Here is a 14168-nt window from a genome sequence, read left to right on the forward strand (position 1 = left end):
GTTTGTTTATTTTAAACCTCTCAGGGCTGTCTTCATAACAGAGAAGTTTATTGGCTTTTGCACCCTCTTGACCTCAGCTGTAAGTACTGAATTTGGAGCTAGAAGTGCTGGAATTTCATGTTTCTGTAGGAAAGCAAAGAAAGCTTCTTTGTGTGTCATTGAAACTACAGTGGTCTTCTGAAAATAGCAGTTAAGTACAAAACACACTAAAGAAAAACACATTTTACATAAACTCTACCTTGCTGTAAGTTCTCCATGCAAAACACACCTCTGAAGTAACTAGAAATATCTGTGACCTTTCACAAAAATGAAGGGGCTCCCAGAACAATGTTATTCAGACCCATTCCTCTGTCACATTCTTGACTGCTTATTAACTCCACTACTTCATTCCTTTTGGCAAACGCCAGAGTAATATATCCTGATCTGAATACTCTCAGCTGTCTGAGCCAAAAGCCTTACTTTTCAGTTAACTTTCAAAGCCAAGAAAGACAGACTACAATGCAGATGATGAACAGGACAAAAAGCTAACATACTCAGCAGCAAAGAAAAACTGGTCAGAGAGAGTATCATTAGTGCCAAGGACGCTGTCTTTCAGAAGCATCTTACCCTGTTGTCATAGACCTTCTTGAGTGCTTCATAGCGGATAGACCCCTGAAAAATCACCCCTTGGAAGGTGTTGGTTTTGTCACTGGCCACCAGCTCCACACAGACCATTTCTCCTTCTCCCACAGTCATGTCACTGAAAACCTGCCAAAGATGCAAGATAAAACACTTTAAGGCAAACTGCAGCTGTTAAAGTTCAAATATATTCAGATTCCCAGGATTCCCCCTAAGCCCAAAGCAGTTTCAACATAAATGGCAGAAAGCAAGGGAGCAGTATGCTCCACCCCAGCCTTTCAAAAAAAAACAAAAAAACAATTCAGGCAGTGCACACTGCAAATCATAAGCAACTCTCAAATTAGCCTGTCTTGCTTCAGTTCATCATAAAGACAGATGCCAAAATCCAGCTTTAAGCTCAGATGTCAAACATTAAAGAAACAGAAAGGTCAAATAAAATAAAAACTACTAGAAGATAAGCTCAATTAGCCAAAAGCATTTGTTCAAAAGGTACAAGAAAACAGCTGATTGGGGCAGAAGACTGAATAGGACAAAACTCTGCTGCTGCAATGAGGAACTCACCTCTTCAAAGCTGTCAATCATGAAGAATATGTTGGGGTAGCTGATTTTTGACTCCTCTCCTTTACTGTCCATTGGGTGTTTGCTAGGAGATGCAAACACTTGCTGAGAAAGATATGGGGGAAAAAATACATCTCAATTAAATGTACTCGGGAAGGAACACACTGGACAGAAGGCAAGTAATACCAAAACACCACAGTACCACACTGTTCAGTCAGCAAGTGTTTTCACTTACACTAGAGATGCTGGACATCCTGCAGGCAAAGCTGAGCTGGTTTCTGACTACAGCCTGTTTTGCAATAGTGACTAAACTTGTGAAATCCTTGAATTTTCACATGCAAGTTGTCAAATACCAGTTGCTCCACAGTAAATGTCCCTGTGGGTACCTGACCTCTCACCATCCCATGGAACAGCTAAGGTATCCACCTTTTCATTAACACAGAAAACCACCTTGAGCTGTCTTTAAGTTACTGCTATATGCTGCAAAATAAGAGCACACACAGCAAGAAAGTTACTGTGGAGTAGCTGACCTAGCACTATTTGCTTATACAGTTAATTTCATTGTTACTGTTTGCTTAGTACCACAATGAGATCAACATCACTCAGTAATGAGAAGCATAGCCCTCAGCAAGACAAGCATTTTTCTCAGCCCCATCTTCTGTTTCTTTCTCTATCCACTGTGCTTCCTCTTCCGTGTTTCTCCCTTTGAAGCAGTTGCTGAACTCTTTTGGTCACTTCACTTCTCAAAACAACCTGTGTTTAAATAGCTAAAGGCTTTAGATTTTATCATTCCAAAAAGATTGCCGGTAAAGAGGAAGAAGAATTCATACCAGGTAGCTTTCTTTCCTTCCACCTCTGTTTGCAAACAAAATTTTGAATTAAGGAACCTGTCAAATCTCAGTATGCTGTGAATGTGCCCAGACTGTCAGAGGCTTGTCGTCCTCTTGCTACAAACCACTCCATGCAAACTCATGAGAAATTGCTTTTCCTTATTTGTACTTACGAAGCCTACATGCACATTTAAATATAGGTTATTAAGAAGAAAGGTTGCTTCATGACAAGAAACAACATTAGATGGCAACAAGTTTCTGGCTGCATACCTTAGGTACTCATAGGTCTGGAGTAGCACAGCAAGTCCTATGCCTGAATAGGGCTTGCTGTCCTAGGGCTTCTACCTGTTCAACACCTGGCTGCACACTGACAGGGTAATAAATGCTTTCAAAAGCAAGAACCATCAGAACAGTAATACAGGACCAAAAGAGTTGGGTTTTGTTCATTTAAAGCTGAGCCTCAATGGTGCACGTTACAATGAGATGCTCTACTGCAAACATGCTTTCCACAGTATACAGAATTGCCTTTTCTCTCTCCATAGATCAGCTTCATGATCCTGAAATATTACTAATGTGTACTGGTAAGTTCCAATGTGTGCTGAGTTTCTCCCAGAAAAGGGAAGAGAAAAATTCAGAAGCAGTCCCACATTCCTCTAGGAATGAGGAACAGAAAACTTCCTCCTTACTCTGAACAATGCTCACAGGCAGTGAGGGCAGGTCCCTCATCTTCCTAGTTTTCAAATCTTCACTTTAAAGATTATTCTCAAAAAAATTTTGCAGAAGTTAACCGGGGATGTTTCCACTAGCAAACAGTGCAAGAAGCAATGAGAAATAAAAGGCTTACATCAGTGTTGTAACGTGGCGGCTCAACAGCACAAGGAGAATTACGCACCTAACTAATGCAGATTGCAGATACAATAATCAGTGCTGCTAGTTTTGTTTGTAGGCAAAGCAATGCTTGTTTCAAAATGGTAAAACAAAATTAAAGGATTAAAGAGCATTGGTTTATTTTAGGTAAAGCCATGCAAGCAGCTGAATGAGCTAAAGGAATGGAAATGTCTGGGAAGAACAGCCTTTTAAAGGCAGCAGGAGCCTTCAAAAGAAGGATTTCTACCAACTAAGAGAAGTTATTGCAAGATCTGCTGGAAACTGATTGAAGAAGTCCAATGTTTCTTGTTCCTATCCCCTCTGTGCTTACAATTCAGTCTCCTCCACTATATTAAACCCTGTATTAACTGTATGCTGCACAGAAGCAAATGATATAAACCTTTGGCATGGAAACAGAAGGAATGAGCAGTTTTAGAGAGGAAACAAGATCCTCAAAGTAATAAAAAGAAAAACTGATAATCAGCAAATTGTCTACCATTCAAAAGCCCTATATTACAGATACACCCCAAAGGATTCTCATAACTCTGGTCTCATAAAATTTCAGGTCTACCCTCTGACTGGTTAATAGTTGGGTATACTCCTCCCTCAGCACACACACTCCCCATCCTCCACCCAAAATCCTGTAGGCAGAGATTATAAATCTTGAAAACATGCAGGGGTCTTTATAATGTTTCAAGTGGGGCTCTAGAGATTTTGATGCCTGTCAGGAAATATCACTAAACAAAGACTTGAGATGCTTCACAAGAATGCAGCTGTTAGATCCCTGAGAACCGCAGCTCTGGTTTTAATACGATTCTTAGGATTAGGTAATACTGCATGCCAACCTCTTATCCACAGTAATAATACAGTAATCTCACCTGAGATTTCTTCTTGTGAATATGAATATCTCCTCCATCGGAACGCGTGCACACAGCACATGTCACTACATAATCCAACTATAACAGAGCACCAGATAGAGAAGTAAAGGTTTAGTTAGAAAAACAAAGCATTCATTTCTGTGAAGTAGAAGACACTCCCTCTTCGTTTTTTTTTTTTCAGCTGTTTGGCTAAAAACCAAGATGTTTTGATATTTTCATTTTCTTTATTCTCATCACTATACTGAAACTCCGACAATTTTCAAGACTATTTATTAACTCAGTGATACTGAATTTTTTTGCAGAGATGCTGCTGAAGTGCACAACCTGCAGCTAAAGAAACTTCTGTGAATACTGTTTAACACTGGCTTACTGGTCAGCTAGAGGAATAAGCATCTCACACACACACACACACACACACACACAAGCACATTTTAAAGTAGAAATGGAAAAGATAACCTCCCATCAAAAAGGGAAAATCAGAAACATTAGAGAGGTCAGAAACCATTAATGTAGCCTGCCAAGCCACCTGAAAACACATGTAAGGAGGAAGTGCAATAGCTCTGGACAGCAATACGCAGCTGTAGCAGCATCTCTGAATTCTGACTGTAGCAAACGGATTCTGGTTTTATTGAGCAAATAATGGTGGAAGCTGCCCTGTGCAGAGAAGCTCTGCAATGAGACTTTTGGGAGGAAGCAGAGAGAATGAAAACAATTTATTTTCCGGGATGTGTGCAATGAGCCAGCAGTCTCTTCTGAGATCACCATCAACGGAACTTGTAAAGGGATCTCAAATGACTGTAGGAACATTCAGCTTCCCTAAGCACCAATGTAACATATGTAATAACTAAACAACCTATGAGTTAATTAAGGAAATAATTTGTGCTAGCTTCATATTTCCATCAACAACAACAAAAGTTTTATTAAAGTTCTAATACAGAGCACAAAATCCCAGTGTAATGCATAGGACCTTTACTGCACTTCCACCTAGCAGTTCCCCCTCTTAAGCTGCACCAGTACTGTGAACTCTAACAGAAATGTTGCTTGTCTAACAGTCTCATTAACTCTCAAAAGCTATCAAACTTGACAAAGCCTTCCATTTTGCAAAACTTCGTTCCAGAGCATAAAATTCAGCCCAACTTTATTGGATATATTTAAAGTTTTTGAGGAAAGCTATTAAGGCTCTACTGAAAAATAGCAAACAACTCAGGTCCTGTTCATTTAGACTCTGAAAGGCAAAATTAAAGCCATATTTTCTTTTCATGCTCCAGAAGTACTCAAATCCCTCAAGCTAGGGAGGAAAGGGGACTGACCAAAACTTACCCTGAAACCTCTCCAGCATAAATAGCCAGTAAAAATCAGATAAGCATCACTGTTACCTTCTGCAGGATGAGATTCAAGTAGACACTCTCTTCCCAGTCAATGTCGGGGTCACCCAGGCCAGGAAGCTTCTTAGAATCTCTCCGGTAAACTTCAACTTCAACCTGCTAAGAAAATATCACAAATCCTTGAAAGATATTACTTAAAGATACCTATATGCGAACATACACTGACACCAGAATCTGCATGTTGTGGAGATTCCAGCTATGTTTTTCTGTCAGAATTAGATCTTTCCTGACCATGCAAGGTCAGCCCCTGTGGAAGGCTTTGTGTGGAAGCAAAGCTGGGGATGTGAAGAAGAACAGGTGAGAAAGGCAGGTCTGTGCAGGGAAATCTCAGTTATGGACAGCAGCTTCATTTCTTTCTCATTGCACGTATGTTTTAGCAAATATTAAATTAATAAAATCAGGGATACACACACGTATTTTTCTTACCACAATCCCTTGGAAATGAACATGTCACTAGATTAATGTTCAACATCATCTAGCAGGTAGCTGTTACATGTTCCCCACTGGGATGGGAATCTCTGGGAAGACAAAGTCCATTAATTAATGCCTCGCAGAGAACATATTGGTAACCCTTCTGTATTGGGTTTATGTGGCAAGGTTTTGGTAGCAGGGGGCTCCAGGGCTGGCTACTGTGAGAAGCTGCTAGAAGCTTCCCCTATATCTGATACAGCCACTGCCAGCAGCTCCAAGATGGAGCCACTGCTGGCCAAGGCTGAGCCCATCAGCAGTGATAGTAGCACCTCCGGGATAATGTGTTTAAGAAGGGGGAAAACTGCACCACTGCAGCCAGAGGTAGGGGTGAGAATGTGAGAAACAGCTCTGCAGACACCAAGGCCAGTAAAGAAGGAGGAGGAAGTGCTCTAGGCAGCAGAACAGATTCCCCTGCAGCTCGTGGTGCAGACCATGGTAAGGTAGCACACTTAACACATGTCAAAGCTATAAACTATCTTGACACAATACCTCAAAAAGCATTTTTTCTCTGTGTTTGTGAATACTGTGACAAGTTGACAAAGCTGTAAACAGGCAATTCATGAAACTTTTTTGGGCTTTGGTCAGGGCAGAGAATGAAGGGTAGTGCTCATCTGCCAGAAAACAGATTGTCACAGAAGTCAGAATATGTGAAAGAAACCAAACAGAGTAAGATTCAGCCATATAGCAAGTGTGCATTTATTTCAGCTCCTCTGGAAAGACCTAAATATAGGGAAGAACAGTTGAACAGTATTTCAGGACTGACACTATCATTAGATACCAGGATAGCCAAACACAGTGTTTTCCATAATGCATTTTTTTAATTCATGAATATCTGTTTAAAATGCCTATAGGCTCATACATCATTATTCCCTTATTTATTTTTAAAGCTCCTAACCATTATTTTTTTCTATAGGCAACAAACTCGCACAAAGTAACGAGAGTTACCACAAAAAGCTAATACGTCTTTCCCAGCTGAAGGAAAGAATCCAATCTAAATTCATCACCAAATAAACAAAGGTGATATTTGCACTTTCATGCCTAAAAGCACAGAAACATCACATTTGCAACATTCCAGAAATATCTTGTGAAACAAAAGCCTTCCCTGTCTCTGAAGACACAGCGGGAGGATCAGGTAAAGGCAGGACTGAGTAATTGCAAGGTGCAACTCCAGCTCTAAGGTCAGGGTAAGCAAGACCAAGTGCTCAGCAGTCACCACCTCCCTCTCTTCTGCCTCCATATCCATGGAACCTTTATTTTAATGCAGGCAGTTTAATTGCTTCTTAACAATAAAGTTAAGATTTTTGCAGGAATCAGCCACTAATCTTTTCTGCGTGAAATTAATTCATGCACTGAACTACTTCTCCCCAGGAATTACAAAGCCATTGCACAACAACTCTTCCACAGAATGCCTCACAACCCTGTCACAAGTAACAACAGAAAAAGGGCCCTTCTTCAATCAATTTTTCCCTATGCACTAATTTACAGTAGGATTCCTGGGTGATACAACCTGTGAGTTAGGGCATGGTGGACTGTGAATCACCACCACGGCTGTTCTCTAAACCAAGTGCTTAAGCCACACTCTATTACAAAGGAAAATAATTTAGGCAATTTAAGGAATTAAATTTTTTTGCTGGGCAGTTAAACAGCACAAGGTATAAATCTCTATTCAACAGGTCAAATCAGGCACAACAGGAGTGACCTCTTCCCAGAAAGGAGCCGCAAGCAGCCAAATGAAACAGAGGCAGCACTAATCAGACCTAAGACTGTAGATGTGACTTCCAAATGCTATGGCGCTGGCATCTGCTGGACGTATTTTGCAGCTCCTGCTCATGCCCAGGTAAGCATCCTTGGTAGGCATCAGAGGAATGAATCAGCCTTACCCACAATTATGGCAGTAGTTACACCAAGAAACCAGCGCTTGCTACAGCACCCAGTAGTTTTGAATGCCTTACTTTCAACACCATGGAAGGATCTGCTTTATAAAACACAGTGAGCCCCCACCAGGATGCCCTAATAAGCAACACAACTGCTCCGTACCTGACTATGCTTCACAGTGCAAGCACCTAAATTACAAATCACCTCTGAAAAAAACCTCACCCCTTACCTCTCATAGACATTCTTTATCTGCAACATCTGTCATTCATTTCTAAACATTTCTTCCAAATATAGAAAAGGTATCCATAACGCATCTTGGCACTTTCCAGGGGCTCAACTCCCCATGCAAGTGCTCTAGGTCACAAATTAATCTCAGCTACCCTCTGCTGCCATGGTGCTGGACATGTGAAGGTGGCCATGCAATATAATGTGAAATAAATCAATAGGCTCAGTTCAACCCTTAGCAAATGATCCCGCTGTCACTGGCACACTGTGGAGTCTCAGGCAGGGCCAGGAACATAGGAAAGGCTGGGGCTGACTCAATTCAGACCCTGCAGCATTAGTCAGTAAAGGAGGCATCCAAATCAGTCATTTAAAAAATAAATATAAAAAAATCTCATGCAAACAACTTTAACCCCAAATTTTCACCATTCTATACACCTTATTCACTAGTGTTTAAATCAGCAATCTAAATTTCTTGGTAGGCTGACCTAACTCACAGAATTATAGAATAGTTAGGGTTGGAAAGGACCTTAAGATGATCTAGTTCCAAGCCCCCTGCCATGGGCAGGGACACCTCACACTAAACCATCTCACCCAAGGCTTCGTCCAACTTGGCCTTGAACACTGCAGGGATGGAGCATTCACAGCTTCCTTGGACAACCCATTCCAGTGCCCCACCACCCTAACAGGAAAGAAATTCCTCCTTATATCCAATCTAAACTTCCCCTGTTTAAGTTTTAACCCATTACCCCTTGTCCTATCACTACAGCCCCTAATGAAGAGTCCCTCCGCAGCATCCCTATAGGCCCCCTTCAGATACTGGAAGGTTGCTATGAGGTCTCCATGCAGCCTTCTCTTCTCCAGGCTGAACAGACCCAACTTTCTCAGCCTATCTTCACATGGGAGGTGCTCCAGTCCCCTGAGCATCCTTGTGGCCCTTCTCTGGACTTGTTCCAACAGTTCCATGTCCTTTTTATGTCGAGGACACCAGAACTGCACACAATACTCCAAGTGAGGTCTCATGAGAGCAGAGTAGAGGGGCAGGATCACCTCCTTCTACCTGCTGGGTCACACTCCTTTTGATACAGCCCAGGATACGGTTGGCTTTCTGGGCTGCAAGCGCACACTGAAGCCAGCTCATGTTCATTTTCTCATTGACCAGCACCCCCAAGGCCTTCTCTGCAGGGCTGCTCTGAATCTCTTCTCTGCCCAACCTGTAGCTGTGCCTGGGATTGCTCCGACCCAGGTGTAGGACCTTGCACTTGGCATGGTTGAACCTCATGAGGTTGGCATCAGCCCACCTCACAAGCGTGTCAAGGTCCCTCTGGATGGCATTCCTTCCCTCCAGGGTATCAACCAAACCACACAGCTTGGTGTCATTGGCAAACTTGCTGAGGGCGCACTCAATCCCACTGTCCATGTCAGCAGCAAAGATGTTAAACAAGACTGGTCCCAACACTGACCCCTGAGGGACACCACTCATTTCTGGTCTTCAGCTGGACATTGAGCCATTGACCACAACTCTTGGCATGTAAGCATCCAGCCAGTTCTTTATCCACCGAGTGGTCCATCCATCAAATTGATGTCTCTCCAATTTAGAGACAAGGATGTCATGTGGGACAGTGTCGAACGCTTTGCACAAGTCCAGGTAGATGACATCAACTGCTCTACCCCTGTCCATCAGTTCTGTAGCCCCATTATGGAAGGCCACCAAATTGGTCAGGCAGGATTGCCCCTTAGTGAAGCCATGTTGGCTGTCACCAAGCACCTTGTTGTTTTTTCATGTGCCTTAGCATGCCATCCAGGAGAATCTGCTCCAAGATTTTGCCAGGCACAGAGGTGAGACTGACTGGGCTGTAATTCCCTGGGTCATCCATTTTCCTCTTCCTGAAAATGGGGGTTATATTTCCCTTTTTCCAGTCATCAGGAACTTCACCTGACTGACATGATTTCTCAAATATGATGGACAGTGGCTTAGCAACTTCATTTGCCAGCTCCTTCAGGACCCACGGATGGATTTCATCAGGTCCCATGGACTTGTGCATGTTCAGGTTTTTAAGATGGTCTTGAACCAGATCCTCTCCTACAGTGGGCCCAAGGTCTTCATTCTCACAGTCCCTGCAATTACCTTCCAAGACTTGGGTGGTGCAGTCAGAGCCTTTGCCAGCAAAGACCAAGGCAAAGAAGTCATTCAGAACCTCAGCCTTCTCCAAATCCAGGGTAGCTAGTTCTTCCGAGAGCTTCCTGAGGGGGCCTATGTTTCCCTAGTCTGTTTTTCATTTGCTATGTACCTGTAGAATCCCTTCCTGTTATCCTTAACATCCCTAGCCAAGTTTAATTCTAACTGGGCCTTGGCTTTCCTAACCTGGTCCCCTAGCTTCCCAGACAACATCCCTGTATTCTTCCCAGGGCACCTGTCCTTGCTTCCACTTTTTATAAGCCTCTTTTTTCATTTGAATTTTCCTCAGGATTTCCTTATCCATCCAAGGAGGTCTCCTGGCCCTCCTGCTGCACTTCCTTCTAGTTGGGATGCAACACTCCTGAGCTTGTAGCAGGTGATCCTTGAATATCAACCAAGAGTCTTGGGCCCCCCTACTCTCTAGGGCTATAGCCCATGAAACCTTACTAAGCAGGTTCCTGAAGAGGCTCTTTTGAAGTCCAGGGCAGTGAGCCTGCTGCATGCTCTTCTCACTGTCCTGAGGATCTCGAATTCGACTATCTTGTGATCACTGCATCCAAGGCTGCCCTGGAGAGTCACATTTCCAACGAGCCATTCCCTGTTGGTGAGCACGAGGTCAAGCATGGCACCTCTCCTTGTCGGCTCCTCTATTACTTGCAGAAGGAAGTTGTTTTTCACACAATCGAGGAACCTCTTGGATTGCTTGTGCCATACTGTCCTTCCAACAGATGTCAGGGTGGTTGAAGTCACCCATGAGAAGAAGGGGCCTGTGAGTGTGAGGCTCTTCCTATCTGTTTGTGGAGTGCTTCATCCACAGGTTCTCCTTGATCAGGCGGTCTGTAGCAGATCCCCACAGTAATGTCTCCCATAGCTGTTTTCCCTTTAACCCTGACCCACAAACTCTCTGTTAACTGCTCACCTGTCTCCAGACAGAGTTCCATACTCTCCAGCCTATCCCTAACATAAAGGGCAACTCCCCCTCCCCGCCTGCCAGGCCTGTCTTGTCTAAAAAGCCTGTCTTTTCTAAAGTAACCTTCCATTCCAACACTCCCGTCACAGGAGCCATCCCATCATGTTTCTGTGATGCCTATTATATCATACCCCCATAGATGTGCACACATCTCTAACTTCTCTTGTCTGTTCCCCATGCTACAGGCGTTTGTATAGATCCATCTGAGCTGAGTTCCAGATGAAGCTGGCTCATTGGCTGGAGTGGCTGAATAGCTCTACATTGCTCCAAGCATTTATTATAGGTGCTGGCAACTGACTTGAGTGTGTTCGGATAGAATGATGCTCCCCTTCCCCAACACATCTAGTTTAAAGCCTCCTTGACCAGTCTGGCAAGCCTCCTACCAAAACTCCGCTTCCATTATCAGACCAGCTCCAGCAGACCAGGCCTACAAACTTGGGTCCCATGTTCAAGACACTCAAACCCCTGACTATGACACCACCCTTCTAACCATTTATTAACCTGGCTGATCATCCTAGCTTTTTTTAGGTCCTCCCCTGTATCCTGGAGAATTGACAAAAAGACTATCTGAGCTCCAGAGCCCCTAACCACATCTCCCAGGGCTCTATAGTCCTTAATCCACCTATGTCCCAAGGAAGCTTGCTCAGCATCACTACACTTATCTTCCTGGTACTATGTACGAATGGCATATATGCCAAGAACAGAAAAAACAAAACCTGAAACCTCAGAAAGTCCCATTACTCAGGGTCATTATGTAAAAAAAGATGTAAGATCACATAAATACTGTAGAAAGAGTTGACTTAGCTGTCATCAAGGGATTTTCTTCATTTAAATCCCAATCAAAAAAACAAGTGGTAAGTACTAGCCTTTTATATTCACTTTTATATTCAAGTGAATAATTTCAAGTGAATATAGGCATTTGGGATTGACAGCATGGGAAACAGAAGACCGGAGTGTTCGCTGTTCTGACCTTTAAGTACTCAGACATCAGCAAATAGGAGCGCTGTCAAAATCACAACAATGTCCCAGTAACAGAAACTGTTATGTGAGTTTATGTTAAGCCAGTGTTGCCAGTGCTAAGCACAATGCTTCCTAAATGAAGAGAAACACCTGCTTTACAGAAGTGTTGCCTGATATTTACATAGAAATCACAATGGTAAATGTAAGCCTATTTTTTTAAATGTATAGAAAAATATATTAAGAATATCAACCAGTAAATAAATAAGAATTTCTTAGTATACCTCATGCTTTTCATCAGAAACGGTTTTTTGATGTTCTAGAATTAATTTATGTTGTCATGTTTGGCCTTCTGGAGTTAAGAAATGATATGGCCTGGAAAGCATACTGGATTCTGGACACCTGAGTCCTCCCAAGAAAACAAGCCTGTCTCAGTCAGAGATCCAGGAGACACTGCGTTTTTTCCAGGTCTCCTGCTGATTCACTTGGCCATTCCTCTATGCTTGTTTATCTGGCTTTAGATTACATGTGCCTTCCTGCAAGAGTGAAAGTTTATTAATAGAAAGAACTATGTAAATACTAATTATTTATTCCCAGTGAAATCCAAAAGGCAGACTGGATATTTCCACATTCAAGTGAAGGTGATGACTCTTCTACAGTTTCAGCAAGCTGAAATCCATAATGTCACCTTCGTAAAATATTCACAAGGTTATTGAGCTGAGGCTCTAAAGGAATTACATCAGCTAGGCTGACCTCCTACATGCCACAGGCTTTTTAACCTGCTACCTCTTCACAAAACCCAGTTAATCACATTTGATTAGACAGCGCCTGGGAAAATACCTTACTTTGAGAACTCGTTCCAATGATTAATCATCCTCTTGGCTGAAAGTGTGCAACTTTATTTAATTCAGCTGCTTTCCTCTTGCAGGCCCTGGCTCTCATCATGCCTATTTTCACTGTATTAAGAAGCTCTTTAATAATCAGGTAGGATTTGGTGGTTGTTGTTTTTTTTTTGTGGTTTTGTTATTTTTGCTTGTTTGGGTTTTTTTCTTGTTGTTTGGTTGGTTGGTTGTTTTTTTTTTTTTTGGGGGGTGGTGGTTTGTTTTTGGTTTTTTTTAATCATTTATAATCTGCCAGATAAACCAGACAAAATTTCTTTAGGAGGGCACCTCTGCAGAACTTGTGCTCCTTTATCACCAGTACTGGGGTTTTCTGGTATGGACAAAGCGCTGGTGTGCACTCTTACTGGTCCCTGAGGACTGCACTTTTTCTGATCAGCAACACTACTGCATGCTAAGCAACTTGCACTCTGTGCCTTGCCTGTCATGTCCAGAGCTTGCGTGCACTCCCGATACTGAAGTACTGAACTATACTAATAAATGGATCCACATTTCCTAAGGACCAGGCTGCGCAGTCTGATGGTCATGCCCTCATCAGTCATACAGCACCCGTGTGTCACTCACAGATTTGAACCCACTGCAATTTTATAATCCTGGTCACCAACCCCTGCAGAGTCCCCTTACAAACACTTCAACCTACTTTCACCCACTCCATTTTACCACTCCTGCTAGCCAGGACCCCCACCGTCACCCTGTCTTTCCTCACTCCATTTCTTTTCCCTGCTTGGCAAATGTTCTGGCTACCTTCTTGCACAGCTCTTGCTTACTAGTATGGCCCACCTCTAGGACTTCATGGGCTTCTGTGACACAACGCTTGTGCCTACTCCAGAGTGACAACCAGAGGTCCTGGGGAGCCTTACAGGTACTTCCAGTTGCAGGTACTACTACCTGCACCACACATTATTACCAAAACTGCTGTCAGGAGTTACCTTCTGCACAAAAAATACCCATCATAAGTACATAGGAGAAAAGTGTCTATTAACAATGATGTATTTTATTCACAGAAATATGTCTTTTGAAGATGTATATATTATGTATTGGTTATCTTTACAAAACAACTCAAGCCATACAACACCTTGTACTGGAAGCCAATAGAATGCATGTGTCAAGTTACACACAGACAGCCGGAACACTTTTATCATAAAACCCAGAAAAACCCATCTAATACTCCAGTCTAGATTCAAAACCTTTGTGATAAACTGGATACTTTTTCCACCACATCTATTCCCCAAAATTTCCAGAACACAATCAGTCTTTTTAATTGATATTAATAATACGAATACTGGCATATTTAGTACCTTCCCTGCACCCTGAACATCTCTCACTGAGAATAGCAATAATTCTATATAGTTCCCAAGGCATTAGAGCTGTTTGATGAAAGCATGTGAATAGGAAATCCCCTTGTTTGCACAGCTTTGCACATAAGCCTTTGAAAAACTCCTGAAAGGAAATTTACAGT

At 42.6% G+C, this 14168-nt stretch overlaps 1 protein-coding gene across 3 annotated transcripts in view; it reads right to left on the reverse strand.

The window, feature by feature from the left end:
• KIAA0930 (KIAA0930 ortholog) overlaps window positions 1-14168 on the reverse strand; it is a 78282-nt gene that overhangs the window by 13205 nt on the left and 50909 nt on the right. For 2 of the 3 annotated variants that reach the window (XM_062634916.1, XM_062634918.1), the window contains exons 3-6: window positions 5128-5235; window positions 3752-3829; window positions 1180-1281; window positions 607-747 (exon numbers count right to left, since the gene is read on the reverse strand). In XM_062634916.1, the coding sequence (XP_062490900.1) occupies window positions 607-747; window positions 1180-1281; window positions 3752-3829; window positions 5128-5235 (429 nt within the window). The remainder of the gene's footprint in view (window positions 1-606; window positions 748-1179; window positions 1282-3751; window positions 3830-5127; window positions 5236-14168) is intronic. The other variant, XM_062634917.1, reaches the window with a different exon arrangement.

The sequence above is a fragment of the Pezoporus occidentalis genome, unplaced genomic scaffold, assembly GCF_034315485.1.
Source record: "Pezoporus occidentalis ecotype Australia unplaced genomic scaffold, CSIRO_AGI_Poc_V1 ctg44, whole genome shotgun sequence".
Taxonomy (NCBI): Eukaryota; Metazoa; Chordata; class Aves; order Psittaciformes; family Psittacidae; genus Pezoporus; species Pezoporus occidentalis.